This window comes from Wallemia mellicola (genome assembly GCF_000263375.1).
Source record: "Wallemia mellicola CBS 633.66 unplaced genomic scaffold WALSEscaffold_13, whole genome shotgun sequence".
Taxonomy (NCBI): domain Eukaryota; kingdom Fungi; phylum Basidiomycota; class Wallemiomycetes; order Wallemiales; family Wallemiaceae; genus Wallemia; species Wallemia mellicola.
Window position 1 is genome coordinate 133,812 of NW_006531970.1, and position 27,606 is coordinate 161,417.

General features: G+C 44.0%; 14 protein-coding genes across 14 annotated transcripts; 5 read left to right on the forward strand and 9 right to left on the reverse strand.

Moving 5' to 3' along the window:
* Window positions 1-53: 53 nt before the first annotated feature.
* On the reverse strand, window positions 54-499 carry WALSEDRAFT_8144 (DnaJ-domain-containing protein; the record flags this gene model as incomplete). The annotated part of the gene is made up of 2 exons (XM_006958838.1): window positions 54-157; window positions 232-499. Coding segments are annotated over 2 exons (372 nt in total), but the record flags the coding sequence as incomplete, so codon positions are not given.
* A 133-nt stretch (window positions 500-632) lies between these two features.
* Window positions 633-2,541, reverse strand: WALSEDRAFT_60666 (S-adenosyl-L-methionine-dependent methyltransferase). Its single transcript, XM_006958911.1, has 2 exons — window positions 2,402-2,541; window positions 633-2,350 (listed from the first exon to the last, which is right to left on the reverse strand). Exons 1-2 carry the CDS (start codon window positions 2,529-2,531, stop codon window positions 681-683), a joined length of 1,800 nt encoding a protein of 599 aa, XP_006958973.1. The 5' UTR covers window positions 2,532-2,541; the 3' UTR covers window positions 633-680.
* Window positions 2,542-2,594: 53 nt separating this feature from the next.
* WALSEDRAFT_32961 (beta subunit of the F1 sector of mitochondrial F1F0 ATP synthase) lies at window positions 2,595-4,921 on the reverse strand. Its single transcript, XM_006958912.1, has 3 exons — window positions 4,153-4,921; window positions 3,605-4,099; window positions 2,595-3,556 (listed from the first exon to the last, which is right to left on the reverse strand). Exons 1-3 carry the CDS (start codon window positions 4,349-4,351, stop codon window positions 2,661-2,663), a joined length of 1,590 nt encoding a protein of 529 aa, XP_006958974.1. The 5' UTR covers window positions 4,352-4,921; the 3' UTR covers window positions 2,595-2,660.
* On the forward strand, window positions 2,636-5,435 carry WALSEDRAFT_46814 (hypothetical protein). Its single transcript, XM_006958913.1, has 8 exons — window positions 2,636-2,713; window positions 2,734-3,560; window positions 3,608-4,095; window positions 4,149-4,483; window positions 4,527-4,590; window positions 4,637-4,713; window positions 4,756-4,879; window positions 4,922-5,435. The coding sequence occupies exons 4-8, from the start codon at window positions 4,455-4,457 to the stop codon at window positions 5,216-5,218; spliced, it is 591 nt and encodes a 196-aa protein (XP_006958975.1). The 5' UTR covers window positions 2,636-2,713; window positions 2,734-3,560; window positions 3,608-4,095; window positions 4,149-4,454; the 3' UTR covers window positions 5,219-5,435.
* Window positions 5,267-7,076, reverse strand: WALSEDRAFT_32965 (hypothetical protein). The gene is made up of 4 exons (XM_006958914.1): window positions 6,328-7,076; window positions 5,960-6,282; window positions 5,687-5,912; window positions 5,267-5,644 (listed from the first exon to the last, which is right to left on the reverse strand). Exons 1-4 carry the CDS (start codon window positions 7,040-7,042, stop codon window positions 5,328-5,330), a joined length of 1,581 nt encoding a protein of 526 aa, XP_006958976.1. The 5' UTR covers window positions 7,043-7,076; the 3' UTR covers window positions 5,267-5,327.
* Window positions 7,077-7,252: 176 nt separating this feature from the next.
* Window positions 7,253-8,770, reverse strand: WALSEDRAFT_51788 (nuclear distribution protein PAC1; the record flags this gene model as incomplete). Its single annotated transcript, XM_006958915.1, has 4 exons — window positions 7,253-7,267; window positions 7,315-8,478; window positions 8,529-8,691; window positions 8,736-8,770. 4 exons carry the CDS (start codon window positions 8,768-8,770, stop codon window positions 7,253-7,255), a joined length of 1,377 nt encoding a protein of 458 aa, XP_006958977.1.
* Window positions 8,771-8,976: 206 nt separating this feature from the next.
* Window positions 8,977-14,564, forward strand: WALSEDRAFT_60668 (cell division/GTP binding protein). Its single transcript, XM_006958916.1, has 4 exons — window positions 8,977-9,084; window positions 9,136-9,193; window positions 9,243-10,081; window positions 14,368-14,564. Exons 1-4 carry the CDS (start codon window positions 9,014-9,016, stop codon window positions 14,390-14,392), a joined length of 993 nt encoding a protein of 330 aa, XP_006958978.1. The 5' UTR covers window positions 8,977-9,013; the 3' UTR covers window positions 14,393-14,564.
* Window positions 9,242-15,505, reverse strand: WALSEDRAFT_60671 (cytoplasmic tRNA 2-thiolation protein 1). Its single transcript, XM_006958917.1, has 3 exons — window positions 15,329-15,505; window positions 14,368-15,279; window positions 9,242-10,081 (listed from the first exon to the last, which is right to left on the reverse strand). Exons 1-2 carry the CDS (start codon window positions 15,471-15,473, stop codon window positions 14,417-14,419), a joined length of 1,008 nt encoding a protein of 335 aa, XP_006958979.1. The 5' UTR covers window positions 15,474-15,505; the 3' UTR covers window positions 9,242-10,081; window positions 14,368-14,416.
* Window positions 15,506-15,529: 24 nt separating this feature from the next.
* Window positions 15,530-18,122, forward strand: WALSEDRAFT_60672 (ATP-NAD kinase). The gene is made up of 9 exons (XM_006958918.1): window positions 15,530-15,658; window positions 15,707-15,772; window positions 15,821-16,173; window positions 16,217-16,339; window positions 16,386-16,534; window positions 16,581-16,703; window positions 16,754-16,856; window positions 16,902-17,056; window positions 17,106-18,122. The coding sequence occupies exons 1-9, from the start codon at window positions 15,573-15,575 to the stop codon at window positions 17,163-17,165; spliced, it is 1,218 nt and encodes a 405-aa protein (XP_006958980.1). The 5' UTR covers window positions 15,530-15,572; the 3' UTR covers window positions 17,166-18,122.
* Window positions 17,109-19,059, reverse strand: WALSEDRAFT_39160 (hypothetical protein; the record flags this gene model as incomplete). Its single annotated transcript, XM_006958919.1, has 4 exons — window positions 17,109-18,152; window positions 18,198-18,254; window positions 18,301-18,945; window positions 18,991-19,059. 4 exons carry the CDS (start codon window positions 19,057-19,059, stop codon window positions 17,259-17,261), a joined length of 1,665 nt encoding a protein of 554 aa, XP_006958981.1. The 3' UTR covers window positions 17,109-17,258.
* Window positions 19,060-19,078: 19 nt separating this feature from the next.
* WALSEDRAFT_60673 (anthranilate synthase component) lies at window positions 19,079-21,802 on the forward strand. Its single transcript, XM_006958920.1, has 5 exons — window positions 19,079-19,116; window positions 19,162-19,357; window positions 19,411-20,679; window positions 20,725-21,646; window positions 21,692-21,802. The coding sequence occupies exons 1-4, from the start codon at window positions 19,099-19,101 to the stop codon at window positions 20,754-20,756; spliced, it is 1,515 nt and encodes a 504-aa protein (XP_006958982.1). The 5' UTR covers window positions 19,079-19,098; the 3' UTR covers window positions 20,757-21,646; window positions 21,692-21,802.
* On the reverse strand, window positions 20,755-21,803 carry WALSEDRAFT_39165 (Lumazine-binding protein). Its single transcript, XM_006958921.1, has 3 exons — window positions 21,692-21,803; window positions 21,047-21,646; window positions 20,755-20,980 (listed from the first exon to the last, which is right to left on the reverse strand). Exons 1-3 carry the CDS (start codon window positions 21,707-21,709, stop codon window positions 20,885-20,887), a joined length of 714 nt encoding a protein of 237 aa, XP_006958983.1. The 5' UTR covers window positions 21,710-21,803; the 3' UTR covers window positions 20,755-20,884.
* Window positions 21,804-21,938: 135 nt separating this feature from the next.
* On the forward strand, window positions 21,939-24,050 carry WALSEDRAFT_29203 (hypothetical protein; the record flags this gene model as incomplete). The annotated part of the gene is made up of 5 exons (XM_006958922.1): window positions 21,939-22,654; window positions 22,698-22,820; window positions 22,868-22,896; window positions 22,941-23,491; window positions 23,538-24,050. 5 exons carry the CDS (start codon window positions 21,939-21,941, stop codon window positions 24,048-24,050), a joined length of 1,932 nt encoding a protein of 643 aa, XP_006958984.1.
* Window positions 24,051-24,323: 273 nt separating this feature from the next.
* Window positions 24,324-27,009, reverse strand: WALSEDRAFT_32974 (aconitate hydratase). Its single transcript, XM_006958923.1, has 6 exons — window positions 26,942-27,009; window positions 26,863-26,896; window positions 26,779-26,813; window positions 26,624-26,732; window positions 24,582-26,577; window positions 24,324-24,536 (listed from the first exon to the last, which is right to left on the reverse strand). Exons 1-6 carry the CDS (start codon window positions 26,950-26,952, stop codon window positions 24,454-24,456), a joined length of 2,268 nt encoding a protein of 755 aa, XP_006958985.1. The 5' UTR covers window positions 26,953-27,009; the 3' UTR covers window positions 24,324-24,453.
* Window positions 27,010-27,606: the final 597 nt, after the last annotated feature.

A 27,606-nucleotide genomic window follows, 5' to 3' on the forward strand; every position in this document is an offset into this window, starting at 1 on the left:
GGGAGTGCTCCTTTGTCTATTTCAGCTTTAATAATGTCAATAAAACGATCTTCATCGTCAAGGATGCTGGAGTGTGGAATTTGACTGAATATCTGATCAAGATCTCCGTCGCATTCTTCATAAGCGCGTTTTAAATCATTGAGTTCATCCTCTGAGCCTGTATATAGATGTCAAATGGGTTTCACGCGATGGGACGCGTACGAGGCGTACGACGCGTAATTTATCACTCACCTTGATACCTCTTCCTGTCTTCCGCTAATGCTTCCCAAGTAACACGTTCAAACTGCTCATTAAAGTAATCATCCCATGTGAAATCCTCGTTTATCTCAATACCCAAGTCAGACGTTCTGCCCGTCTTGTCATACTTGCTTCTCTTGCCTTCATCTGAGAGTACAGCATAGGCGAAACTAACCTTCTGAAAACGCTCTGAGGCGTCAGCTGACGGATCCTTATCTGGGTGATGCTGTAATGCTAACTTGTGGTAAGACTTTTTTATATCAAAAGTAGAAGGTTTATCATCTTGTTTGAGTCCTAAAACTGTGTACAAATTTGGTGGATTCTCTCCAAATATTGTGTTTATTGGATCGTCCATGGTTGTTAAGTGAGAAGACACGCGTTTTTTCATTAAATGAAATAGATCAAAATTAAAAAGGATTCATTACATTAATTTCTATATTAAACTAAATCGCAGAGACCCATGCTTGGTTTGGTAGAACTTGTCTCATGACATCCCAGTGATGCATTGCTGAATTTTGCTGAACGCTGTTTAACTTCTTAGCATTTGAATCCCAGAGGAGGTGTTCATTTGTTCCCTTGTATTCAGACAAGTCAATTTCGTGGTTCAAGAAACCAGTCAATACTCTCGTGCGGAGGATCGAATTCAAAGTATCCTGACTAGTAGCTGGTCTAAAGTCCAATTGAGGTGTGTCAAACTTAGTACAGAAGATGACCATGTTGATGAACTCCTCAGCTGATTCTGGTACTTGACGATCAGAGAAGGCTCTACATTGAGGGAAGTTGTTGAGAAGTGTACCGATGACCATCTTTGAGGCCTCAGAAGAGGCGATACCAGCGAAGTTGACTGCCAAAACACCAGATTCTTTCATACCGTACTTAATTTGTTCCCATGTTTCGGTGGTAAACAAGCGACCTGGTACACCACCACCGGTGAAGACATCGTGAATGACATAATCGAATTTATCCTTTTCGCCTTCCATATCGATAATCCAGTCGATGACTGCACGGCGAGCGTCAGTTAACTTAAGATGAGCTGGTTCCGGTGCGCCAAAGTAATCGACTGCGTATTTGTAAACAGCTGGGTCAATTTCAGCGACGGAGAGTTCAATACCGTGTTTGTCGAAAGCACTAGCGGTGACACCAATACCCAAACCAATAATGAGTGCCTTCTCATCGAGATCAGATTGTGGTCTTTCTACAAGTCTGACAGCTTCCTGGAGGAGGAAAGTAGTGTAGATGCTCTCACTGTTCTTTACAACGAGTTCATCGTTCAAGTCGGCATCCTGTCCGTATTGGTTGAGTAAAGCATCCTTCGATGGGCCAACCCATAAACCACCCAATAAGCTATGATCTGCGCGCATATATCTGAAACCTTGGTTGAGATCTTCACCAACGATGATTTGACCAGTAACTGATTGTGTTCTGTCGAGGATAGGGTGACCAGGGACCGCCTCTCTTGGTGCAAAGTTGGCGAGGGTTAAAGCGACGAGAATAACAGGAATGACAAGTAAGTTACGTGACTTGCTGCTAGTAAAGATGCTGTCTTTTTCTGCCTTACCCATACCGAGTGCGATAACGACTGAAATGAGAGCAGCTGGGAGAGAAATCAACTTCAAGAAAGCAGTTGGATCTGATGGCATGTAAGAACTGAGGAAACCACGTGTGAGCATTCTAGTGAGACTAGCTTCAACACTAGGGATAGTAAATGAACCAAGTAAAGGCAAACCATATTGAAGAGCTTCTGGACACAATTTGAGTAGGTGTTCGTAAAGGTTTGTGACAGCGAAAATCCATGCAGGAGCTTGCAATACGGCCCAGGCTACTCTAGGGCCCCAGACGATGCCATATTCTGATGACTTCTCGGCAATGATGCGAACAGTGAATGGATTCGAGAGTGCGCAAATGAGAACAACGGCGAATGGCTTGATAGTGTTTCTGATACCGCGTAAGTTGTCCTTCTGCATAGCCAATGGCAAGGGGAGGACAGATAAGACACCGGTGAGTACTCTATGGGGAATTTCAGTGTTGAAGGCACCGAAGACGGGATTGAGGGATGATTTGATGAGGTAGGATTGGAATGCTAGTAAGTAAGCAGTGAGTGCTACAAGAGAGGCTAAAAGGAAGACGGTTAAATATAGACTTACGTGCGAGAATGATTACTCACCGAGTTTGAACATTCTCTTGAGCGTGAACTCCTGGACGTACTCAATATTCCTAGCTGAGTTCTGATTAGCCTGGTGGAGGGCATCCATCAGGGTCGTTGGCTTCTCCGCCTTTTTGTCGCCGTCTGACATCGTCGTTACTAACAAAGAATGGAGAAATACTAATAAAATACCAGACAAAACAAACAAAAGAGATTGAGAAAGAAAATTAAATCAATTTTATTTGGTTTTATTATCGTCGTTTTAAATACATCTTCTAATCTATTGGCCAGCAGATTCACGAGCGAGGGCTTCACCCTTAGCTTGTGCTTCTTCGATGGTACCAACCATGTAGAAAGATGATTCAACGAGGTGATCATACTTTCCAGTAAGGATTTCCTTGAATGAGCGAATGGTGTCTGCGAGTGAGACAAGCTTTCCTTCGAAACCAGTGAAAACTTGTGCGACAGCGAATGGTTGTGACATGAAACGTTGGATCTTACGTGCACGTTCGACGGTCAACTTGTCTTCTTCAGAAAGTTCATCCATACCGAGAATGGCAATGATATCTTGAAGGGACTTGTAGTCTTGAAGGATACGTTGGACTTGGGTTGCAACGTTGTAGTGTTCTTCACCAATGATACGTGGGTCAAGCATACGTGACTTTGAGTCGAGTGGGTCGACAGCTGGGTAAATACCTAATTCGGCAATACCACGTGACAAGACAGTGGTGGCATCCAAGTGCGCGAAAGTGGTAGCTGGAGCTGGATCAGTCAAGTCATCAGCTGGGACGTAAACGGCTTGGACAGAGGTGATAGAACCCTTCTTGGTGGTAGTGATACGTTCTTGCATAGCACCCATATCAGTTGAGAGGGTTGGTTGGTAACCGACGGCAGATGGGATACGACCGAGAAGGGCAGAGACCTCAGAACCTGCTTGAGTGAAACGGAAAATGTTGTCAATGAAGAGCAAGACATCTTGACCTTCGTCATCACGGAAGTATTCAGCGATGGTGAGACCAGTGAGGGCAACACGGGCACGAGCACCAGGTGGTTCGTTCATTTGACCGAAAACGAGAGCGACCTTTGAGTCACCTTCGAGGTTAATAACACCAGTTTCAATCATTTCGTGGTAAAGATCGTTACCTTCACGGGTACGTTCACCGACACCACAGAAGACTGTAAAGTTGTGAGACATTAATTTTTTTAATTCAAAACTCGACTAACCGGAGTAACCACCGTGAGCCTTAGCAACGTTGTTGATAAGTTCTTGAATCAAGACAGTTTTACCGACACCGGCACCACCGAAAAGACCGATCTTACCACCACGAGCGTATGGGGCGAGCAAGTCGACGACCTTGATACCGGTCTCGAGGACTTCGGCAGCGGTGGATTGTTCAGTGAATGCAGGTGGTTCAGCGTGGATTGGTGATCTCTTGACACCCTCGACTGGACCTCTCTCATCGATTGGATCACCGGTGACGTTGATGATACGACCGAGGGTCTTTGGACCGACTGGGATGGAGATTGGAGCGCCGGTGTCGACGACCTTTGTGCCTCTGACGAGACCGTCGGTACCCTCCATAGAAATTGCACGGACGGTGTTTTCACCAAGGTGTTGTGCAACCTCGAGGACGACCTTTGGACCGTTGTGTTGAACTTCCAAGGCGTTGAAGATCGCTGGGAGGTCTTCGGTGTCGAATTGAACGTCAACGACGGCACCTGGGGAGCGTGGGTGAGTAAAGCGAATAGTGCCGAAAAAAAGCAAAACGCACCAATGACTTGCTTGATGTTACCGACTTGGGCGGTTTCGGTAGCGTATCCACGGGTAGCCTTTAATTGGACTTTTGAGATCGTTGGCTTAGCCATAGCTGGGGCGAATCTCGCGGTGGAGAACGCAGCTGCGTTGGCTCTGCGAACGCTGGCAGCCGCAGTGGACCTAGCGACTCTGGAGAGTATGTTGCGGCTCAACATTATTTTTTTACTTAGTTTGGAGGCAAGAGGTGCTTTCGAATACGCTATTGAGTGAGCGTCCAAAAAAAAATTAATTTCAAATCCGAAGGGCGAAAATATAAAAATGGCTTCAAAGAATATAAAATGCGTTGTGTAGGTCTAGCGCTTTATTTATTAATTAACTAAGCCGTTCTAGTGTCGGCGACGGTGCGGTCGGGAAGACCTGCCTACTGATTAGCTACACCACGAATCAATTCCCAGTGGGTCGTTAATAAACTCGCTCTTTTGTTCTCATGCGCGCCGTAGAGCGACTATGTCCCGACCGTCTTCGACAACTACCAGGCGACCGTCCTCCTCGACGGAAAGCCGGTCTTATTGGGACTGTAAGCGTATTTCTATTACGTCTGCACTCTAACGCCTTCCAGCTGGGATACCGCCGGTCAGGAAGACTACGACAGGTTGAGACCGCTTTCATACCCCCAGACTGACATCTTCCTCTGCTGTTTCTCCATCCACTCGCCGGCATCGTTCGAAAACGTTAAATATAAAGTACGTAGCTCTCACTTCTTTCCCAGTTTTTAACAGCCCCAGTGGTGGCCAGAAATCTCGCATCACGCCCCGGGCGTTCCAATCATCCTCGTAGGCACAAAGCTCGATCTTAGATCTGATCCTCAGGCTGTAAACGCCTTGAGAGCCCGTAGGATGGAACCGATCAACTACTCCCAGGGTGTCGAACTCTCGAAGGACATTAACGCTATCAAGTACCTCGAATGTTCGGCCCTCACCCAGAAGGGTCTCAAGGGTGTATTCGACGAAGCAATCAGAGCTGTCTTGGTTCCACAGGGACGTAAATCAAAGCGGAAGCAAAAGGGCTGTGTGTTGGTTTAAAACACATTCCTTTAGCCATTATACCTACATTCTCACGATTTGGTTGCACAAAAATCTCAATATTTGTAAAATACACACATATGCAAGGAATGATGATATTTTAGACTCTTTACTTTTTGCGTTTCTTCGGTGCGTCATCCACCGCTTGCGGCCCTGGGATCCTTCCCTCGGCTTGTTCGCTCAGGAGGAAGGCCTCACATTCAGCTTCTCCTCCGGTCGGATGCCTCAACTGCCAGAGGATCACCTTCTCGTTGATTTCCTGTATCTGTGGACCAGGTTTCAGGTGCAGCACTGAAATGATACGCTTCCCATCCAGTATTGGCCTCGACTCTAGTTCTCTTGGGATATCAAGAGTCGTCACTGCAGACTCGACGAATGTGTTGTAAAGACCAACAACAGAGGTGATGTCATCTGATCTGAATGCGTCTATCTATACGTTAATGGGTACTTTGAAAAGCGCTTACTTACCATCGTTACATCCACTCCTGTAGTACACCTCGAGGAGCTCCTGAAGGAGTGTGAAGAGTACTGTCGCGGCCCAGTCTGTCCCTTGTGCAGACCTATGTACATTCACATGTCTCAGAGCCGACGCAAGCGCAACCCTGTCATTCAGATCAATACCCCTGATATTTTCACGAATGAAGTTGCAACCGAGGACGAGATTGTCGATGTGTGCCCGCTCAGCATTGCCATACTGAAGTCGATTGAGTTTAGGTATTTATCAATAATATTGTAACTTACTTTCAAACAGTTGCTAGCAATAAATGCAGGTGCGGTGACGATCTTCTTCTTCTCCTTCACTTGCATGTTAAAGTAGGGTATAAGAGCGACACCCAACCATAGTCTCCTAATAAGCAGCTTGTCTTGTGTGACGAACTGTGACAGCCTCTCAGTGATACCCAATTTGGCAGGCTCATAAAGTGCGTACTGGAGGAGGTGTCCTGCAGCGAGCGCATAACTGGCCTCGAGTGCATCACCCTCTACGCCATCTCCAGAGACACCGAAGACAATATCATGCAGCTTTGTTTTCGAGAGGTTCGTGAGTGCCTCGAGAGGCTGTTGTGCTAGTGATGTAAGTAAATGATAAAACTTAGAATACTTTAACCTACAGTTAAGCATCTTGTCAATCTCCGTACCAATACGCTCCTTCGAGACATTCTCGCAGACGCCCCTCCGAATTGCATCTCTCTGAGCAGCCTCTATGATTGTGTTGTCTAGTGTGAAACCGTACCTCGTCGCAAACCTAATGCAACGAAGTACTCTAAGTGGATCGTCGCTAAATGTCTGGAATGGCTCCAAGGGTGTCCTAACCAGGCCATTCTTGAGGTCCTCCAAACCCTTTCCTGTGAAATCTTCAACCTGTCGTGTATGTATATTGTAAAAAAGCGAATTTATGGTTATGTCTCGCCTGAGTGCATCCTCGAGTGGTGTCCCCAAGCTCATTTGTGGTATACGTGAGCCAGTTGCATACGTCTCAGAACGCAAGTTAACAAAATCGACTTCGTATCCGGATACTTTCATGCGAGCAGTTTCTAAATGCTTGCTTTGATTAGGGTTAGCATCTATTCTTGCTATCGATATCTTCTGCTGTGGCTCAATTGATTGGAGGTATTCCGCGAGTGCTTCAGCGAATGGTAAACCAGTTAGGGGTGTTATAGCCACATCTATATCATCTGAAGGCTTCCCAAGTAACTTATCGCGCACCCATCCACCCGCTATTCTCAACTCGAGTGCTGCCAAACTGGCGTCTTCACGGCGTAGTTTAGCTGTACATCCAGATAAAATCTCACATAAATGATTTTCACTATTCGTCAGGCTTATCATTTTATTCACCCGCGTAGCTCTCAGAAGACGGTCTAATATGATGATGGTTCTACTCAAGAAATTGTAGTAATGTATTATAAATATATACAAGTCCTTAGACCCGTTGAATGCAGAAAATATAAAAGGTTTCCGTATCTTATAAGAAAATTAGACGTATTAATGAGTGTTTTATGGGTATATATCAGTTATCTAATCGTTCCATTATTGTCATCACGGCGTCCATATCTAAATCTTTATCAGCGATTACATAGCTATAGTGACGCTTTACTCACCTTTATAGTCGTGTCAGAACTGGCCGAAGCAATGACGTTCAATGGTCGTGATATACTCTGGGCCTGCTGTTGAACACTTCTGAGAACATCGCCACCACTCATCGAGCGCAGAGGTGGTTGTGGCATGCTAAACCTCCTATTCAAATTGGCGTTATCGGGCATCGTTTGTCGTCCCCATGTTAAGCTATTTATGAAATTCTTATGCGCGTCCTCGATAGTACGAGTGCATCTTCCTGTAGTTAGATCCCAAATCTTGATTGATTTGTCTTCGGATGACGACAGCAGGTGTGTACCAGCAGGGTGAAACATTATGCTCTTTACCCAACTATCGTGTCCGTTAAAGGTATAAACGCATTGGTTTGTGCTAGCGTCCCAAAGTTTTATTGTTTTATCACGTGATCCAGTAGCCAAAAACCTGTTGCTGTCATTTGAATCACTTTTATCAATTGCGCTGCTGTTTTCTGATATAAGTTGAGAAATGTTCTGGTATGAAGATGTTGGCGCCCATGCGACGCATTCAATTACATGCTCGTGTCCTCTCAGTTCACCGATTGTGTTACCTGTAGGTATGTCAACGATCACGGAGGTCTGATCAGAAGAGGCCGTAGCCAAGGTTTTCCCGTCATCCGTCGGTATAATCCCTCTGATCCAATCTGAATGCGGGTTGAGTGTTCTGGTGCAGTATCCACTAGAAATTTCCCAAAACCTAATAGATTGGTCTCTGCTCGAGGATATGAGAGTGTTAGTGTTGGCCAAGAACCTCACACAGCTAACACTATCGTCATGTCCGTAAAGTGTTTTGATATTCGCGTAATCGCCAGCAGCATCCCAGAGCTTAATAGACGTGTCTGAAGAGGCACTAGCGAGAAGATTTCCACTTTGATCGTAATCTAAACTAAGAACGGCCTTGGTGTGCCCCCTGAGTGTGCGCTCGCACTCTGCGCTATCCCAGTCCCAGACCTTTATAGACGCGTCGTCGGATCCTGAAGCAATGAGGGTGAACTTTGGGTGGAAGGATATTGAAACGACGGCCGATCTGTGTCCAGATAGTGTGTGCTTTGGTGCAGAAGGTAAAAAGTGTACAGACTTGGGCCTTTTAGTTGCCATAGCGGGCGATGAGAGTTCTGCATTTAGTTGTGCGTTTCTAGATTCAAGTTCAACCACCTAGAGATGCTCGTTAGACAGGTAACGAGGGCAGGGAGCGTATAGAGTACCTTCCTCTGTAATCTAATGACAGACGTCCACTTCTTCTCAAGCAGGCCTGCGTATTTGGCTTTCGAGTCTAGGACTATATCCTCGAGCTGTAGATCACGCCTGAGAGCGCGTGCGCTGTCTGCGTAACCGGAAGATTCCAAGTAATCGAGAAGAGACTTGTGTCTGAGTGAGGCGTTAGCTGCGGCCTTGGTAAAGACTGGACATACAGCTCTTCCCTCTGCCGATCTGATAACAAAGACATTTATTTTGCTGTTTTAGGTTCTAAATGATGGAAGTTGCTCTCCAGCGCGTCATTAGAGGGTGACTTGACTAGGAGGATATCAGAGTAAATCTGAGGGAGGATACAAGGAGTAGACAGTATATTTAAGCTAATTTATTAGCGATTTAATAGAAATATTCATAAAATTTGCTTGGAATGTTTAAAGCTCATTTTTAGTCTCGCGCATTGGTCTCTCTACTTTGAATAGAGACCATAGAGAGCGTTATGGCAGCAGCAGCAGCAACTTCACCGGTGATAAACAATCTCAACCCTGGTCAATACGTTGGTTTCGACTCGTCCGTCTCTTTTTATAAGCTCGAAGAACACTTCTGACAGCGCATATACAGCATTACTCGTCAAATCGAGACCAAACTCCTCAAGCGCGGTTTCCAATTCAATGTTATGGTCTGTCTAGTCTACTGGCTCTTTACTATTCTCTAACACCGCCCCGCAGGTCGTCGGCCAAACTGGTCTCGGAAAGTCTACCTTGGTAAACACCTTATTTGCGAGCCAATTGATCGATTCAAAAGGTCGCTTCCAGCCAGACGAACAATCACGCTCTACTACTGAAATTCAAACCGTCTCCCACGTTATTCAAGAAAATGGCGTCAGACTTCGCTTGAATATCGTAGACACTCCTGGATTCGGTGACCTTGTTAACAACGACGGCTGCTGGGAACCTATCGTTAAGTACATCAAGGATCAGCACTCCGCCTACCTCCGTAAGGAGTTGACCGCCATGCGTGACAAATACATCGTCGACACAAGAGTACACGCTTGTGTTTACTTTATCAACCCTTCAGGACACGGTTTACGTCCAATTGATGTCATCGTCATGAAGAAATTGGCTGAAGTCGTTAACGTTATACCTGTTATCGCCAAATCAGACTCTTTAACACTCACCGAGCGCGAATCTTTCAAGGCTAGAATCGCCTCAGAGTTGGCATACCATCAAATAAAGATGTACCCATTCGATGCTGAAGATGACGAGAGAGATGAAAGAGAGATTAACGAAGGTGTCCGTGAGACACTCCCATTCGCTATCATCGGTTCACAAAAGACACTCAACGTCAACGGTAACCAAGTTAGAGGTCGTAAAACTCGCTGGGGTGTTATCGACGTTGAAAATGAGGATCACTGTGAATTTGTCAAGTTGCGCAACTTCCTTACAAGAACTCACTTACAGGATTTGATTGAAACCACCGCTCAAATTCACTACGAAGCTTTCAGATCTAAGCAATTGTTGGCTCTCAAGAACCAAGCTAATAATGCAAAGCCACAAGAAGCTGCTTCTCCATAAATATACAAGTGATATACCCCAGAATATAAGAAAATTTTTGTCTTCTTTTTTTATTTACATATGATAATGTTGGTTATTGATTTACTATCATGTCTTATTTTAGCAAGGGTGCTGGTAATATTTTGTATAAACTTGACAATGAGAGGCTAATCAGAGTGAGGATTGATAAGGCTGAAGAGGCTATAGACAATGAGGAGAGTTATTATGACGTTTTGAGACAACTAATACCGCATATCAACCATGTTGATTTTGTAACAACTGAAGGCTTTCTGAATAACAGGGAAGCCTTAGGTCTATCAAATCACGCTCAGATTACCGAAAATCTTATCAAAGATTATGATTTGGTCGTAGAACTAAAAGTAAGTGGTATTCCTACCTAAATTGCACTCTTAATTGTATTACAATAGCCGAAATGGGCCTCCATAGCGAATCCCTTGACAGTTGGCGTCAACGAACCCCGTATGAAGCTGAAATGTGGATTTGACAGTACTAGATTGTTTTCTCAGGATAGAAGTGAACAGTATGGGGAAATAATCCATTTGATGACAACAAATAGCAAATTTCTAAAGGTTTTTAGTAAAGGCGAACGTATTCAGGTATTTAACCGTGACGAAGTTGCGAATGCACTGATAGACGTACTAAATGATAGCAATGTATTACCTAAGCTCAAGTATTATCAACTCTACAGCGATCCATTAGATATCAAGCACATTTACCCCCGACTAGAGTATCTCAATGTCAAATCACCGTCTAGCGCCAAAATGAAGCAAGCAATAGGAAAGATACCAGAAGGAAATATTATACCAACATGGAAAGTTATAAAACAATTCGGTGACTCGCTCACACTAGAAGAACTCGCATATCTGTATTCCTTCTCTATGACGTTGAGAGATGTGTCAATATTCATACGCTTATCGCCAGACAAAGATATTAAACTGGTAGACGCAGACTATAAGCCACTATCTAGATTGTCTAAGTGGTATAAAACCGATTGTAATATGCACTCTTTTCATCCATCCGGTTCACACCGCTAATCAAAATGACCGTCATATGACTGACAGACACTTCTTGCACTGATACAGCCATGAGCGTAGCATTAAATCAGAAACTAGATAACACGCTTGAGTTATTGAAATATACTAACGGAAGAGATAAAGTAGGTGTATTTCCTTCGTCATAGTCTTTTCTAACAGCACACGAGCTTTACCGTACAGTACAATACGCAGCCCGCCTTTTGGCTTGGTTCTACACCCGCTATGGTATCCCGCAGGGTACGTTCGCAGGTGTCAGCCTCGACGCTATCAAGCAGGTATTGAGCACATCCAGAAAGCGTGAGTGGGGGTTACACACAACCAGGGTTCCTTTCTAATACAACACTAGTCATGCGTCTTGGTAAACCAATGGAGACTCTCAAGGCGGCTATCAAGGCGTTTAGCAATCAATCTAACGATATTGTTGTAAAGTCGTTGTCTATCTCTAGACATTTGAACTACACACTGTTCCTCTCCTTCGACGCTCTTCTTTGGGTGAGTTATGACTTTTTGCGCGTTTTATGCGTATTTACTTTGTTGTTTTTTTCCTAACAATTTTCAGTTGCACCTCACAAAGATCCGTCCTGTTTCAAAGGCCACAAGTGAGAAATTCACAAAGAATGCATACAGGTTCTGGGCATTAGGTTTACTCTCTGGTGTAATCACAGGTATCTACAAAGAACAAATGCTCTCACGCACACTCGTCAAAGCTCGCAGACAAGCATTGAGTGACGAAAAAGAGGGTGACGCCAATGTTGAGAAAGTTATAACGTGGGTTTTATCTACTCCTAAGAAAACAACGACTAAAAGACCTCCTAGCGAACGTGTAGCCAGCCGCAAAGCATTAGCTGAAGACGGACTCAACTTACTCATCCCATTCAAGGGCTTAGATATGTTCAATCTCAACGAGGGCGTCGTCAGTGCAGCAGGTTTGATTACGTCAGTTATAGGATTAGAATCTCAATGGCTATTGGCAACTAACTGAGGCTTGAGGTTCTACCAAACTGTACCATTTTCTTGATAAATGTAATTTCCCTAATTGATTTCACTCTTGTTTCTTTTCAATCGTAGGAATGTCACGAGAGGGTGTGGAAACACCACCTCTGCCACCGCTGACAGCTAACATAATAGTACAATGTCTGGAACAAGATCAGTGGTTAGTGAGGATTGGCGAGGGTTTGTTGGACGCTTTCCTGGTGAGTCGGAACAGCGGCTATAGCTACAGCAGAAGCTCATTTTGTTAGATAGAGTACATCAGTAGCAACTACAAAAACGCGAAGATCTGTTTAGTAGTCGATAAGATAACTTCTATAGCTACATTAGCGAGTTTTATAGATAACCTCGATATAAGCGCGATAAAAACACCACATCAGAAAAGACGCTCGTTGTTGGCGTTCATCGGAGCGATTAATAGGGAGCTTAACCATGAAACTTTAACAGATTGGTTAGAGAAGCTCTTCACTGGTCTTATCGAGTCTACAATGAAAGAAATACAAGCGAATAATCCGAAAGACATTATCTCCATCGACGATAGTGATGATGAGAATATCGACACTGCAGAGACATCTTTGATGAGTTTATCAATATGTGATGATCTCGATCAGAGTTTTGATATTACGGTAGATGAGGTAGTAGATGAAGATAACGACCCTACACCACTTGGTCGTGTTGAACTCCCGAACAGCGTTTTAGTACCCACATTAGCCAACACGAACAAACAACTCGAGAATGACGATGAAGATATCCACAAACTAGATAGAATGAACTATCTCAACAAATTGAAGAAGACTAGTATAAATAGGATCGTCAAGGGTAGGCCAATGTCTGAGTATGGTTTAGATTTGGGTGTGGTATACCCCTCACATCCTTCTATACATCAAATGCCAACACTTCCTTCAGATTTCCCACCTCCGTTGCCCTGGTTGTCTGATAAGGGTTTATACGAAACGCTTACACCGAGGGGAGTATACACTCCCTTTCATAGACTTAAAGGAAATCGCCTTCAAAAAAGCTGTTTCATATACGATAACGAGCGACTCGAATTCCTCGGGGATACCGTCTTAGAGACTGTTGTGGTGGGTATATTATAGCGAATGGTGTGTATCTTCTAACAAACACTCAAGACAGATGCTATATACGATAAATTTCCCTTATATCAACCAAACGAGCTGACGAAACTGAGAAGCAAGTTAATCAATAATAACTTCCTCAGTTATTTCAGCGATCTATATGGCCTTTCTGACAAATTGCAGAAGGTTCCACACGCTAGCACACTCTCTAACAAGAAGAAAGCAGACACATTTGAAGCATACATTGGTGCCCTATATCGGGAATCAGGGCATAGTCATACCAATAGGTGGTTAATTGAACTGCTGGAGCCGTTCATTTTCAAGCATGCTCAGCATTTCTAGCACCACTGACGACATTGATAGCATAGATATACCACAGCTTATGCAGTTTCTTTTATTTTCTGAATGAGGAATTCTAAAATTACATTGTCTATACATAAATTATATCAACAATCTAGTTATTTTGTGACCTAATGGGCGTAAGTTTAGTCGTGAAATTTTGCACTCTCTTGCTCACCATTTGTATTCACATTTTGTGCAAGTGTAGAAGACGGTAGAACTGTTGTGTTGTTAGAAGGTATTTTTGGAGGTTGCAATACAGGTAGGCAGCGATATCGCAATATCAACCATGAGAAAACTCTCCATTGCAACCAGAAAGAGGAGACTAACCCTTCATCAGCAGAACCTGTATGTCGTTAGTTACATTTCTCCGGAAATCATCTAGTAAACTCACGTAATTGTAAAGTTTGGAAAGTAGCCTTGTCATTTCCACAGCTAGGACACTTCTCGTCGATCTGATGAACTTGTTAGAATATATCCTAGCAAAATATCTTCTATATACCTCTGCTCCAGCTGCTTTCGCACCATCAGCGATAGTATTCACAACTAAGGATTTCTTAAGGTGCAGCGAAGAAGGGAATGCGTTTGGATGCGAGCGTGTTTCTATATTCAAATTCTCATATGCTATATTTCTAGTAAGATAATGCTAAAATCTACTGAGAAGAAGACACACCAGCTGCATGTTCTACGAGGCCACACTCCTCGCAATTAATTGAGTCATCATCCGCTGGTGGATTGAGTAAACTACCGCAACGCTGGCAGAATAGCAAACTTCCAATTCTATTGCTCATCAGTTGTCTTCTCGTCGTTTTAGTGAGAGAATAAGTTGAATGATAAAAAGATGCAAAAAATATATAATATATAATTCTATAAAATGTTTACAAGTAATTTACACTCTCTGCTCTGCTTTCTGTTGCTGTTCTGGCATTTTGAACATCGGGATAGTACGTATGTCCCCAGTGACTTCTTGGGATATATGCTTAGCTTTATTTCCGATAGCCATCTTCGCTGTACCCTTCTCAAGCCCTTGTAGGAGTACACATGCTTTACAGAGCTCATTTGAGGATATGTAGCCGCATCGCTTGCATTTCTGCTGTTTTGGTAAGGCATCCTGGACAACATCCGATATCCGTATATTTTCGGCTGAATGTATAATGTCTATAATAGTTGACGGCCTGAGTGCTTCAAGATCTTTGATGTATGTCCTGGCGAAACCTCTATATGCTTCAGGAGAGTATATACACTCCGTCGAGAAATAATCCAACTTTTTGAAGTAGGCATACATAACAATCTCCTTCTCGTAAGTGTATTTAAATGGCTTGGAGCGCTTGATGGTGTCTTCACCGCGCGTCGTTATCTCGACACATCTACCGAGTCTGCTCACATCACCTCTGAGGATATTCATGAGGACGGTCTCTGCAACATCATCTGCATTGTGCCCAGTAACGATATGGCTAATATTCAGACTCGATGCACCTCTGTCAAGTGCCTGACGACGGAAAACACCACAGAAAGTGCAGTTGTTCTTCTTTCCAACCGCTTCGACTATACGATCCATAGTCCAACCATAGAGTTCATTGTAACTCAATATTTTAAGTGGCAATTGGTATTGTTCTTTGTTTCGTTTGACTGTCTCCAGACTATCGTCTCTGTAGCCAGTTATACCCTCATCTATGGATAAAAGAAAGAGGTTCAAACCATAGTCATGTCTATCATTGAGTGTTTTCATAACATGTGCCAAAACGGTTGAATCTGGGACGTATCTTGTTAGAAATGGATAAAATGGTAAATAAAGACTCACCTTTACCACCGGATGCACCAATAGCTACCCTCTCACCTCTCTTGAATGTTCCAGCGTCTGTGATAGTCTTGTGAATCTCCTCTTCAAATGCGAAGAAGAAGCAATCTTTGCAAACTTGCTGACCAGTTTTTGGACGCTTTATCATCGCCCTATTGTTGCTGCACAATTGACAGGGCCTTGGTGGCATATTTATTCGAAGTTGTTGGTTGAAATTTAGAAAGAAGGAACTTCCGGCTGAACTGTCATGTTACGCAGTCTAGTTAGATACACCAAGAGCGCACTGGATAAGCTTCCCAACAAAGTTGACTTCGAATTGAAGCCCCTAGGAAGGTTTGTCGTCTTATCAAAGTGTGCAGACACTCAATGACGCCCTTGCAGGTTGAACAAGCAGGTTACTAGCAAGAGGGTACCGCACGTTACACAATCCGTGGGATCGATGTTTGGGTGCGTCTAATGTCTTCTCGTTTGTGACGCACTAACACATCCATACAGCGGAAACCACAGCTTGAAATGGACTTCACAGCCACGGAATGTGCTGATAGTTAAAAAGTCAGATAGCGAATGCTCTACGAGAGCGATGGAAGAAGTTATAGCACACCTACGGACAAACTACTGTGATACGAACATTATAGTCGAAAATGGGGTAAAAGAGGAGCTCAAAGCTTCCAGAGAGCTTTATACAACAACGGAGACAGATGAATTCACACTCTCTTCGAAAGTTGATTTCGCTATCACTTTGGGCGGTGATGGTACAGCTTTACACACAGCATCACTCTTCCCAACTGGTCCAGTACCACCTGTTTTGTCGTTTAGTACGGGTACGCTTGGTTTCTTACTACCTTTTCGTGGGTTTACACTTTCTGCATGTCTCATACTTATCGCAACTAGATATCAACTCCTATAAAAGCGCGATTGATGATGTGTTGAATTCTAATGTATCAGTTATCAAGCGTATGAGACTGATGTGTACACTCCACGACGCATCTGGTGGTCTGATTGACGACCTAGATGGTAAGTAGAGCTAGCATATGAAGGATACTCCTAATAGCATCGCTAGTTACGCATGTTCTCAATGAAGTTGCCCTCCACCGCGGTAGATACCCACACCTCGTACAGATCGAGATATATGTAGATGGTATGCCACTTACTGAGACAGTTGCAGACGGTCTGATTGTCTCAACGCCAACTGGTTCGTCTGCCTACTCCGTGAGTAGATTATATAAAATAGTAAACATTACTCAAACTCTCTCAGTTATCAGCTGGTGGTCCACTCGTACACCCTTGCGTCCAATCTATCGTACTCACACCTATATGCCCACGTAGTCTGAGTTTCAGGCCTGTTATTCTGCCATCTGACTCGACTGTACAGTTGAGGGTACGTAGTATCTATATAGAGGACTGCCGTGATATTAACAGCCCTATCAGATGTCAACAAAGGCGAGAAGCAAACCAGATGTCTCATTAGATGGGCGTGAAGTGATGCAACTTGACAGCGACAACTATATTCAGATTTCTATGTCTCCATTTCGTACGTGGGGTTCATTTCAATGACAAATGACTGACAAATTTTTAGCTTTACCATCCATTAATAGAGCAGCAATATACGACCCCGAAAGTCGACAAGGCACACCGCGTCTGCCATCTGAGAAACAGCTAGCGCAGAGCGCATTGGATAGATTAGGTAGAGCGCAAGATGATTGGGTTAGAGATATAAACGACCTTCTCAACGTAAGTGATGCATCAACTAGAGGCACTCATTGCTGACATATATCTATAGTTCAACAGCCGCTTTGAATCGAAAGGCCAGGAGATCTACCACGGCGGACAAGACGACTAAAGGTGACAATACATCCATCTGCAGTCAATCTCTTATTCATTGCAATATAAAATATCATCGTTGTTGTACTAATAATCATAAATTAATCTATATTCACTCCCCAATACTGAATTGGGAACTAGGTCCACCTGGCAAATCCCTCAATACGAAGGTGGCAGCGTCACTACGAAGAATAGCAACATCAAGCAATTCAATTATATGTTTCAGCTCTTCCAATCTGTCTTTATCAGATTTTGCAAGCAAAGACGAGTCTTCACGGACATCTTTCCTGTCAGCTCTTGCTAGCACGTCTGCTCTGATCTTCCTCTCCCGTTGCTTTCTTTCGATGAGATTTGCGATTGTCTTGTAAAGCTTGGCTGATAATCCTAAGTATGCCTTGGGGAGGTCAACATACCAGAGGTAGAAAGTACGATGAACGGCTCTATCTGCTGATTTTGGCACTTCTTGTAACTGAAGTAAGCCACTGGTTTGTAATTTACCAATAGTTTCTCTCGTTTCTTTCATAGAAAGGAGACCGATTGTTGATATGTGTTTCTCTTCTAGTTTGCCCTTTTCAAGAACAATGTTGATAATTCGGGCTGCTTCGTCTCCGAATTGCTCTTTAACCAGACTATCGACGAGGGATCTCTTTATGCGGGCGCATACTGTTTCATAACAGACGTGGTATTCCTTGCTACTGCCCGCTTTCTGGAGGAACCTCGTGGATGCACCAGCGGGACCTGGAAAATCCTGTGACGAGAGTATTTGACAGTATTCTGCTACTAACTTCTGTACATTATTCTCTTTATTGCTCAAGACTATGCCCTTTTTTAATGTGTTTTCTTGCGGTATGTATTTTGCAACTTGGTGAATTGCAACCAATTCAGAGATTGTGTCATGGACGTGATTTTGGGTGTCTTTTCTTGTCTCCTCAGTTGCACGAAGGAAGGCTTCCATGATAAACCCTGATTGTTCGTTCCAGCGTTTGGCTGCTTCTGCGGCGATAAGCTGATGAGAAGTTAGAGTTAGACATTTGTTGTATAAATAACCTACTCTATTCCTCAGTCTAACGTTATAATGTTCGTAGTTTACACGAAAGTAAGCATTTTCCTTAGAGCGGGTGAGCTAACAGCGTGATATGAAGACAATGACGCACGTCGAATGTAATAACGTCTTCTCCACGTTTGCTTGATGATTTCTTACGCTTCATACCAGCGCGAGTACCATCTTCGAGGACTTCACCGCGTTCTACCTGCAATTCCTGGAGAAGTCTAGCCTGTGCAAGCTCCTTAATCTTTTTTATATCTTTGGGACCAAGAATGTCAGATTTCTTGTATGTGGTGTCTTTTATTTCCTTCTCATAGAGCAATGTTTTGTCTCTAGGGCTAACATGCATGATTGGCGTTGATTTGGTGAATGCAGCGGTGTTAAGGAACTGTACAAGGACCTTTTTCATCGTAGTCTCATCGATATCTGCTGGCATCCTCTCGAAGATGTCGCCAGATCGGAGTTTTCCATTGAGCAAGACGGTTGTAATCATCTCACCGGCGCATCTACTTTCTAGCTTATCTTTATAGCTGTCTATAGCGTATCTAATGTATCTCCCAAATCTAATCCTTGCCAGTATTTCGTCTGCGTTCGTTTCAAAGAACTCATCGTTATCAGTTTGACAATGCCACATGCAGTTATGTTGAATTAGAATAAGCAATGCAGCTCTAACTTGTTTAGCTTTAATTTCTGCATATCGCGATATCAACGGTAGCGGTAGTCTACCATATTCTAATACAGTTTGACCAACTTTCTACGGTCTCTTAGTCTGTTTATAAGACATAAAATAAAAACTTACGGCCACTACAGCTCCAAAATCATTCTCTAAAATTATCCCACACAACCGCGATGCTTCCTTTGTCACCATTCTCTCTTGGTTGAGGGAAGTCAAGAAGTTTATAGGAAAATGTCTTCAATTTATCAGGTAATCTTCTCTATACAAGCTAGTACGTTCTAATAGTCTATATAGCCTTCTCTTGCAGATGTACGCTCTCTCATTTTAGAGCAAAAGAAGGGAAACTGTGTACCTGTCTATACGAGTATACAGGCCGATTTATTAACACCAGTTATCGCTTATTTGAAGATATCTCAGAATTCTAAGTACAATTTCTTATTGGAGAGTGTCGCTGCAAATGAGCGCTCTAGATACTCTTTCATAGGTGCATGTGAGTCATATAGCAAGAATGAAGATATCTTATAACTCACACACTCCTTATAGCACCTCTTAAAGTTATAAAATCAGGTCCAAATGAGGAAATCACAGGCGATCCTCTCCCAGCTTTAGAGGCTGAACTCGAGAAGTACAAGTACGTGAAGGTAGACGGTTTAGATACTTTCACCGGTGGTGCAGTTGGCTATGTTGCCTACGATTGTGTTCATCACTTTGAACCTAAAACAAAGAGAGAACTGAAGGATCCATTGGGCATTCCAGAATCTATGTTCATGATTTGCGATACTATCTTGGTATTTGACCACATCTTCCAGAAGGTACAAGTAGTCAGCCATGTTAATGTACCAGACAACTGCAATGAAGTGACAATCCAGGCGAGGTACAACGTCGCTATTGATAAGATTAGACAGACAATTGAATTGTTAGAAGATCAACAAATCCCTAGCGTTCCTCACCAACCGTTGATCGGACAATCCAGTGAAGCATACAGCAACGTCGGTAAGGAGGGCTACGAAGGTTTCGTTACATCCCTCAAAGAACACATCAATAAGGGTGACATCATCCAGGCTGTCCCATCTCAGCGCCTGGCTAGACCGACAAATCTCCATCCATTCAACGTTTACAGACACCTTCGTACGGTTAACCCATCACCACATATGTTCTATCTCGATTTCGACGGTGACACGCCGGAAGGTGTAAGATTCGTTGGTGCCTCCCCAGAGACACTCTGCAGAGTCGAGAACAACAAGGTATTCAACCACGCTATCGCAGGTACAGTCAAGAGGGGTAAATCGAAAGATGAAGACGATAAACTCGGTGCTGAGCTCGCAAAATCTGAGAAAGATCGTGCTGAACATATCATGTTGGTTGATCTTGCAAGGAACGATGTCAATAGAGTTTGTAAACCTGAAACCGTCAATGTCGATGAGCTCATGAAAATTGAGAAATTCTCTCACGTCATTCACCTTACTTCACAGATTTCTGGTCAACTTCGCGAGGGGAAGACGCGCTTTGATGCATTCAGATCAATCTTCCCAGCTGGTACAGTCTCTGGTGCTCCAAAAGTCAAAGCGATGGAACTTATTGGAGAACTCGAGGGTGAGCGTAGGGGTATATACGCTGGTGCAGCTGGCAGATTTGACTTTGCAGACAATGAGATGGACACTTGCATCGCTATCCGCACGATGACATTCAAGAATGGCGTCGCATACTTGCAAGCTGGTGGTGGTATCGTCTACGATAGCGTTGAGGAGGATGAGTATATTGAGACAATCAACAAGCTCATGGGTAATGTCAAATGCATTGACCAGGCTGAGGGTGAGTAAGGAAGCACGCGTGAGATTCTATCTAAACGTCACACAGACTACTACAGAATGCTCAATAACGAAATTTAAAATGGAAACCAATGTAATTAATGTATATATACACATAAAGAAGTAAATAACGTGTATTTAAGAATGCATATAGAGAAACGTATAGTGAAGACTTCCTGAGCGTCATTAACGTTTCAATTACGACTTTCTCATCTGCCCAACAATTGAGCAGCTTTTCCTATGATTCCCTTCCTCTCCAAAACGCGCTCGACAGCACGCTCAACGAAGCCTTCCAAAGCGATGCGCTTGCCGTGAGGCGTCTGCTTGCCCACGCCGTCGACATCCTCTGCCTCTTCGAAAAGTGCTTCTACTGCATTCTCGACATACTTTCCAACCATATCGACTTCAAGGTTGACGGAGTCGCCTACCTTCTTTGATGAGAGCGTTATCTGAGATTGTGTATATGGGATAAGCATAACGCCGAATGTTTTCTCGCGTGCGTCGACGAAAGTGACTGTGAGTGATGCACCATCGAGGGTTATGTAGCCCTTCGGTATGATGTACGGACCGACATTGTCCCTATCGTGCTGCTTTGGGGGGATATCAAACTTATAACGAATTGAAGAACCGTCGTTCGTGATATCCTTTATGCGTGTCGTGGTATCGACGTGTCCTTGTACAATGTGTCCTCCCAAGCGTGTGCCAACCTGCATCGCTCTCTCGAGGTTGACCCTGTCTCCTACTCTAAGTTCACCAAGGTTTGTGCGCTGCAGAGTTTCGGGTGCGAGACCAACTTTAAAGGAGGTTTTGTCGAACGTTACAACGGTGAGGCATGTACCGTTTACTGCTATACTGTCTCCATTCTGGCAGTCACTCAAAAGATTCTCAGAAGTGGTGAGTGTGACGCTCCAGCCGCCATTCTCAGATTCATCGATCTGCTCGATCCGGGAGACCCTACCAACTGCTTCAATCTCGTCATTCGTTAGTCTATAGCCTTTTAGAGATGAATTACTCACAAGTCCTGTGAACACCATATCAGCGTAGAGGAAGAAGAAAGGGGAGTACGCTTAATGTGTTTTATTAGCTTGTCTTCTTTTTCTCTCCTTGTATTTTTAGTCATCTATTCAGTAACTAGATCACTGCAGCTGTCAACGAGATCTGCAGCGGTTGCGTCACTCTAGAAGATCGCTGCGTATGTTCTATATCTCTATTTGGTCTGTCTCCTAAGATATCTGTACAATACTCTCTTTATTATCTACTACCATGAAATCTCACGTTCCACCAAAAACGACACCTGATGAAGCTACCCAGAGCAACTACGAGGATATATCATCTACACATCTCTCATTAGATTGGCATATCAACTGGAAATCTTCCAAGATTATCGGTAGCGTCACTCATGCACTCATCTCTCACAAAGATGTCGTCAAAGAGCTACATTTAGACGCTAGCTACTTGGAGATACATCGAGTACATATTAACGATAAGAAATTGTCTTACAAGCTGCACGATAGACATCCCGTCATGGGTAACAAGCTGGTGATCAGCTTACCAACGACACTCAAGAAAGATGACACCGTTAGCCTCACGGTGGAATACTCTACTACCACCTCCTGTACCGCTCTAGCCTGGCTCGACAAAGCCCAAACCACTGGAGGTGATTTCCCTTATGTCTACAGTCAATGCGAAGCTATTCACGCGAGGTCGCTGGTACCTTGCCAGGACACCCCTGCGAGAAAGTTTACTTACGATGCAAAAGTCAGAAGCACCCTCCCAGCTCTTATGTCGGCCTTACGCGTGTCTCCACCAAAAGACACACCCCTTGAGGACGTTGTAGGAAAGGAAACAGTATACGAATACAATCAACCAATCCCTATGCCTTCATACTTACTCGCAATTGCATCTGGTAAGCTCATCTTCAAGCCTTTCGAAGTGCCAACTGGCGTCAAGTGGAATGCCGGTGTCTGGACAGAGCCAGAGTGGGTAGAGAAGTAGTGAAAGAGCCTAACTAACCGCATATAGACTCATGGATGCCTCCTTTTGGGAGTTCAAGGAGGACACAAGCAGGTATGTTCACCAAGCGGAGCAACTCGCAGGTATCGACTACGAGTGGACGACGTATGATATTCTCATTCAACCAAAGAGGTGAGCTACTCCTGTTAATGGATGTCTTAATTAAAGTCGCATCCCAGTGCACCATTTGGTGGAATGGAAAACATCTGTGGGTATCCCAAAAGCGTTAGTTAGTATTTTAAAAACCTTTAGGTCTCACATTTGCAACTCCTACACTACTCGCCGGTGATAGAAGTCTCACAGACGTCATCGCACACGAAATCTCCCACTCGTGGTTTGGAAATCTGATTACATGCGCTAATTGGAACAGTTTCTGGACTAATGAAGGATTCACTACCTACATGGAGAGACTCATCCTTCAATTCCTCCACGGTAAGGCTGACCGTGACTTTTCTTACATCATTGGCAGGAAAGCTCTTCAGGAAAGCCTGGAGGAAATGAGTAGTGAACCTAGATACCAAAAGCTCGTAATTCCATACCATGTGGGCGAAGATCCTGATGAAGGCTTCTCGAGTGTGCCTTACGACAAAGGAGCTAATTTCCTTTACTATTTGGAGAAGACTGTCGGAGGTTTGGACGTGTTCTTGCCATTTGTGAAAAGCTACGTGAAGGAGTTCCGCGGGAAGAGTATTGCAACAGCAGATTTCCACAACCACCTTTTCAACTTCTTCGCTGATAATCAAAACGCCCTAGATGCACTCAAGAAGGTAGACTTCGATGCATGGTACAATGGCTCTGGATTGGTGAGTTTGAGATGTGTTCTACATCGCCAGTCTAATAATCGCATAGTCTCTTCCTGTCGAACTTGACTACGACACTTCACTCGCGGACGTCGCCTACTCCTTGGCTGAAAAATGGAACAATCAACGTGATTCTGAGGTAGATCACCTCAAAGAGGTCTTCAGTGAGGGTGATATCCACTCATTTAATTCCAACCAGAAAGTCGTTTTCCTCGAGAAACTACAATCATATCCAACATTCAAAAAGACCATCCCTGAGGCACTTGCTACGGTTTATGGATTTGATAAAGCCCAGAATGCTGAAATACGCTTCAGATTCTACATGCTTGCACTCACAACGGGTAGCACCTACGTGCATCCAGCTGCAGAGTGGGTATCTAGACAGGGAAGGATGAAATTCTGTCGTCCCCTCTTCAGATCACTCAATAAAGTCGATAGCGATACAGCTAAGAAGACCTTCTTAGATAACCAATCTTTCTACCATCCAATCGCCGCTAAACAGATACGTAGGGATTTGAAACTAGATGAGGCTGTACCAGCTTCTACTTGCTCTATTGTCTAGCACTGTAGTTGATCTCTGGATTTTTAACAAGAGACTATGCATATATTACTACTATTCATGCCCAGCTAAATAGTTTCTTTTCTTTTTGAAGAAAACACACAAACGAACACTACATTCATCTGATACATAAATGATATCAGATCATAATTTATAGTATACAGGGAACGAATGAGAAACAACGCATGTTATTATCTGCTTGCTTTTTCTTAATCTTCCTGAGGGCATGTGTGATAGATTGTTTTAATAATTTGTGCAAAATATCAATAGAATAGGGCATATCATACTAATATCATAATAATAATATTGTGAAAGAAAAAATACATTCAATAAGAAACAAGTTTGAGTGATTGTAGATGTTAGTTTACTTTAATTAATGCGTGACCTGAAATATTCATTGAGCTGCTTAAGCTTTACCTGCAGCCTTGGCTTGCTCCTTCATGAGGTTCAATGCTGAACCAGCACGGTGCCATGCAATTTGCTCTTGGTCTGTCGTATGTTAGAAAAGCTGGTATGGAAATATTAATCACTTACTGTATGAGTGAGTCAATGGGAATTCGTCAACTGAGCCATCCTTGTGCTTGCAAATCATAGTGATTTCAGAACCTGGGTAAAAGTTGTCCTTAACACCCTTTAAGCTGATCTTATCGGTTGGTTGGACCTTGTCGTAGTCGGCTTCATTCTTGAAGTTGAGAGGAAGCAATCCTTGTTTTTTACAGTTGGTTTCGTGAATACGTGCAAATGACTTGGTAATAATAGCTGCACCACCCAAGTATCTTGGTTCAAGGGCAGCGTGTTCTCTAGATGAACCTTCACCGTAGTTGTGGTCACCGACAACGACCCATTTGAGGCCGTGGTCACGGTACCAAGCACCAACAGTTGGGACTGGACCCCATTCACCGGTCTCTTGGTTCTCTACTGAGTTGGCCTTGCCGTTGGCGTCGTTGATGGCACCAATAAGACAGTTTTGGGAGATGTTTTGCAAGTGACCTCTGTATTTCAACCATGGACCAGCAGCAGAGATGTGATCAGTGGTACATTTACCGCGGGTCTTGATCAAGACTGGGAGGTCTTCTGGATCCTTACCGTCCCACTTGTCGAATGGTTCGAGGAGTTGCAAACGTTGTGAGTTAGGGTCAACGGCGACTGAGACTTCTTGTGCGTTTTCCGCTGGAGCTTGGAAGGTGTTCTCACCGGCATCGTAACCTTTTGGTGGAAGCTCGTAACCAGCTGGGTCGGAGAATTTGAAGTCCTTGCCGTCATCAGTCTTAAGGCTATCAGTCATTGGGTTGAAGGTGAGGTCACCGGCGAAAGCCATGGCAGTGACAAGGTCTGGGGAGGCAACGAATGCGTGGGTGGCTGGGTTAGCATCGTTACGACCAGTGAAGTTACGGTTGTATGAGGTGATGATAGAGTTGGCTTCACCCTTCTTGACGTCTTGACGGTCCCATTGACCAATACATGGACCACAGGCGTTTGCGAGGACAATACCACCAACGTTTTCGAAGTTTTCGATGACACCGTCTCTGGCGATGGTAGCACGAATTTGCTCTGAACCAGGGGTGATAGTGAACTTGGACTTAGCGACGAGACCAGCATCGTATGCCTCCTTGGCAATGGCAGCTGAACGAGTCATATCTTCGTAGGAAGAGTTGGTACATGAACCAATCAAGGAAACCTTTAATTCACTTGGCCAGTTGTTCTTCTTGACTTCATCAGCGAACTTTGAAAGTGGGGTAGCAAGATCCGGGGTGAATGGACCGTTGATGTGTGGTTCCAACTCATCTAAGTTGATGGTGATGGTTTGGTCGTATTCTGCGTCTGAATCACGGACAAGGTTTGGTGCGAATTGCTTAGCATAGTCGGCTTGAGCTTGACGACCGGTGGCAGTCAAGTATGAGGCCATACGGTCATTGAATTGGAAGAGGGAGGTGGTAGCACCGATTTCAGCACCCATGTTACAGATGGTAGCCATACCGGTACAGGAGAGAGAGTCGACACCTGGACCGAAGTACTCGATGATAGCACCGGTACCACCCTTGACAGTGAGGATACCAGCGACCTTCAAGATGATGTCCTTTGGAGTGGTCCATCCACTCATCTTACCCTCGAGCTTGACACCAATAACCTTTGGACATTTGAGTTCCCATGGGAGATCAGCCATGACGTCAACGGCGTCGGCACCACCAACACCACATGCAACCATACCGAGACCACCAGCATTTGGAGTGTGTGAGTCTGTACCGATCATAAGGAGACCTGGAAGAGCATAGTTCTCAAGAACGATTTGGTGGATGATACCTGAACCAGGCTTCCAGAAACCGATACCGTACTTTGATGTAGCGGTTGACAAGAAGTCGAAAACTTCCTTGTTGAGATCGTTTGCACGGGCGAGATCAGCAACACCACCAACTTGTGCTTCGATCAAGTGATCACAGTGGACGGTAGTTGGGACGGCAGTTGTAGGAAGACCAGCTGACATGAACTGAAGGAGAGCCATTTGGGCGGTAGCATCTTGACAAGCAACGCGCTAGAAGATGTTAGTAAAAAGTGATATATTATTCGTCGAGACCCACGTCTGGACGGAGCTTGAGGTAAGTCTTTCCTCTCTCGATATCTTGCTCTTCTGGGTTATCCAAGTGACCGTAGACGATCTTCTCGGAGAGTGTGAGAGGACGGTTGAGACTGTGTGAGATGTTAGAACAATCTGAGAGAAGATGCTGTAACATACCGTGAACGAACAATGTTGAGGTTATCTTCAATACGCTGGGAGGGATGTTAGACATGCTAGCAGCGAGCTAGGTGTGCTCCTCACTTGGTAGTTGACGTACTTTCCTTGACCGGCTTCGCTGGTATGGAGTGAGAACAAAATCGTCGAATAAAGCAGAACTCACATCAAGGACATATCTACTTTCTTGTCGCCTATACGTGAGGCTTGGGTGGCGAATTGCCGCAAGTTTCTAACACCGCGGGTGAACATCTTGGATGTAAAGTTGAAAGAAGTGTTTTCGCTCACGAATCAAATTTCAGTAGTATGTAAGATAATCGGAAAGATGCGGATTTTGATTATTTAGTAATAATTAATGCACCTTAGCCGCTTAGTTGCTCTCTTTTTACCTTATACGCGTGCTATTTCATTGCAATGACCTTGTGTAACGTCATCGGGAGAATCATTTGACGAGCATATTACGCATAATTGGATAACCAGTCTATGATATAATGCATAATAAGTATACGTACCACTTTCTGGGTCTCTACATTGCCAATATACCAGCGTTCCTTAACTAAATGCGAGCATCTCCGAACAAAGTTTTCGACAATATTCGGATCTCAAAAATAGACTATACGAACGAGTTTTATCTATGAATATGTATACGTTTCTCATAAAAATGCACTCCAATTAACTACTACTTCCGTTCCGCACCGTCCAATTCCGGCTGTAGTTAGGGTTATCGAGGAGATAGATGAGTTTAGCAGATATCTCCGATTTCGCCTATTGTTATCGTTTTGGCTGTGTCACACTTTAGTACTCCTCAGACCTTCAAACTGATGTCTCATT

Bases quoted from the DNA above. Each gene is read 5' to 3' on its own strand.
- WALSEDRAFT_39165 (XM_006958921.1), bottom strand. The intron at 20,981-21,046 runs GTAGAAGCACTT...CCTCACGGCAAG, and splicing joins GAAAGTATGTCGAGAATGCA to CGCATCGCTTTGGAAGGCTT.
- WALSEDRAFT_60673 (XM_006958920.1), top strand. The intron at 19,358-19,410 runs GTGAGTCATATA...CACTCCTTATAG, and splicing joins ATACTCTTTCATAGGTGCAT to CACCTCTTAAAGTTATAAAA. The intron at 20,680-20,724 runs GTGAGTAAGGAA...AACGTCACACAG, and splicing joins ATGCATTGACCAGGCTGAGG to ACTACTACAGAATGCTCAAT.
- WALSEDRAFT_60671 (XM_006958917.1), bottom strand. From the start codon at position 15,473: ATGATAAAGCGTCCAAAAACTGGTCAGCAAGTTTGCAAAGATTGCTTC. The intron at 15,280-15,328 runs GTGAGTCTTTAT...GATACGTCCCAG, and splicing joins TGGTGCATCCGGTGGTAAAG to ATTCAACCGTTTTGGCACAT.
- WALSEDRAFT_32974 (XM_006958923.1), bottom strand. The intron at 26,578-26,623 runs GTGGGTCTCGAC...AACATCTTCTAG, and splicing joins ACCTCAAGCTCCGTCCAGAC to CGCGTTGCTTGTCAAGATGC. The intron at 24,537-24,581 runs GTAAGTGATTAA...AACATACGACAG, and splicing joins CCCATTGACTCACTCATACA to ACCAAGAGCAAATTGCATGG.
- WALSEDRAFT_60672 (XM_006958918.1), top strand. From the start codon at position 15,573: ATGTTACGCAGTCTAGTTAGATACACCAAGAGCGCACTGGATAAGCTT. The intron at 15,659-15,706 runs GTTTGTCGTCTT...ACGCCCTTGCAG, and splicing joins GAATTGAAGCCCCTAGGAAG to GTTGAACAAGCAGGTTACTA. The intron at 15,773-15,820 runs GTGCGTCTAATG...ACATCCATACAG, and splicing joins TCCGTGGGATCGATGTTTGG to CGGAAACCACAGCTTGAAAT.
- WALSEDRAFT_32965 (XM_006958914.1), bottom strand. From the start codon at position 7,042: ATGATAAGCCTGACGAATAGTGAAAATCATTTATGTGAGATTTTATCT. The intron at 6,283-6,327 runs GTAGGTTAAAGT...TTACATCACTAG, and splicing joins GATTGACAAGATGCTTAACT to CACAACAGCCTCTCGAGGCA. The intron at 5,645-5,686 runs GTAAGTAAGCGC...ACGTATAGATAG, and splicing joins CAGGAGTGGATGTAACGATG to ACGCATTCAGATCAGATGAC.
- WALSEDRAFT_60666 (XM_006958911.1), bottom strand. From the start codon at position 2,531: ATGTCAGACGGCGACAAAAAGGCGGAGAAGCCAACGACCCTGATGGAT. The intron at 2,351-2,401 runs GTGAGTAATCAT...TCTTCCTTTTAG, and splicing joins CAAGAGAATGTTCAAACTCG to CCTCTCTTGTAGCACTCACT.
- WALSEDRAFT_32961 (XM_006958912.1), bottom strand. From the start codon at position 4,351: ATGTTGAGCCGCAACATACTCTCCAGAGTCGCTAGGTCCACTGCGGCT. The intron at 4,100-4,152 runs GTGCGTTTTGCT...CACGCTCCCCAG, and splicing joins TAACATCAAGCAAGTCATTG to GTGCCGTCGTTGACGTTCAA. The intron at 3,557-3,604 runs GTTAGTCGAGTT...ACAACTTTACAG, and splicing joins GGCTCACGGTGGTTACTCCG to TCTTCTGTGGTGTCGGTGAA.
- WALSEDRAFT_46814 (XM_006958913.1), top strand. From the start codon at position 4,455: ATGGCTTCAAAGAATATAAAATGCGTTGT. The intron at 4,591-4,636 runs GTGGGTCGTTAA...TGCGCGCCGTAG, and splicing joins ACACCACGAATCAATTCCCA to AGCGACTATGTCCCGACCGT. The intron at 4,880-4,921 runs GTACGTAGCTCT...TAACAGCCCCAG, and splicing joins TCGAAAACGTTAAATATAAA to TGGTGGCCAGAAATCTCGCA.
- WALSEDRAFT_60668 (XM_006958916.1), top strand. From the start codon at position 9,014: ATGGCAGCAGCAGCAGCAACTTCACCGGTGATAAACAATCTCAACCCT. The intron at 9,194-9,242 runs GTCTGTCTAGTC...ACCGCCCCGCAG, and splicing joins GTTTCCAATTCAATGTTATG to GTCGTCGGCCAAACTGGTCT. The intron at 10,082-14,367 runs TCCATAAATATA...GAATGATAAAAA, and splicing joins AAGCCACAAGAAGCTGCTTC to GATGCAAAAAATATATAATA.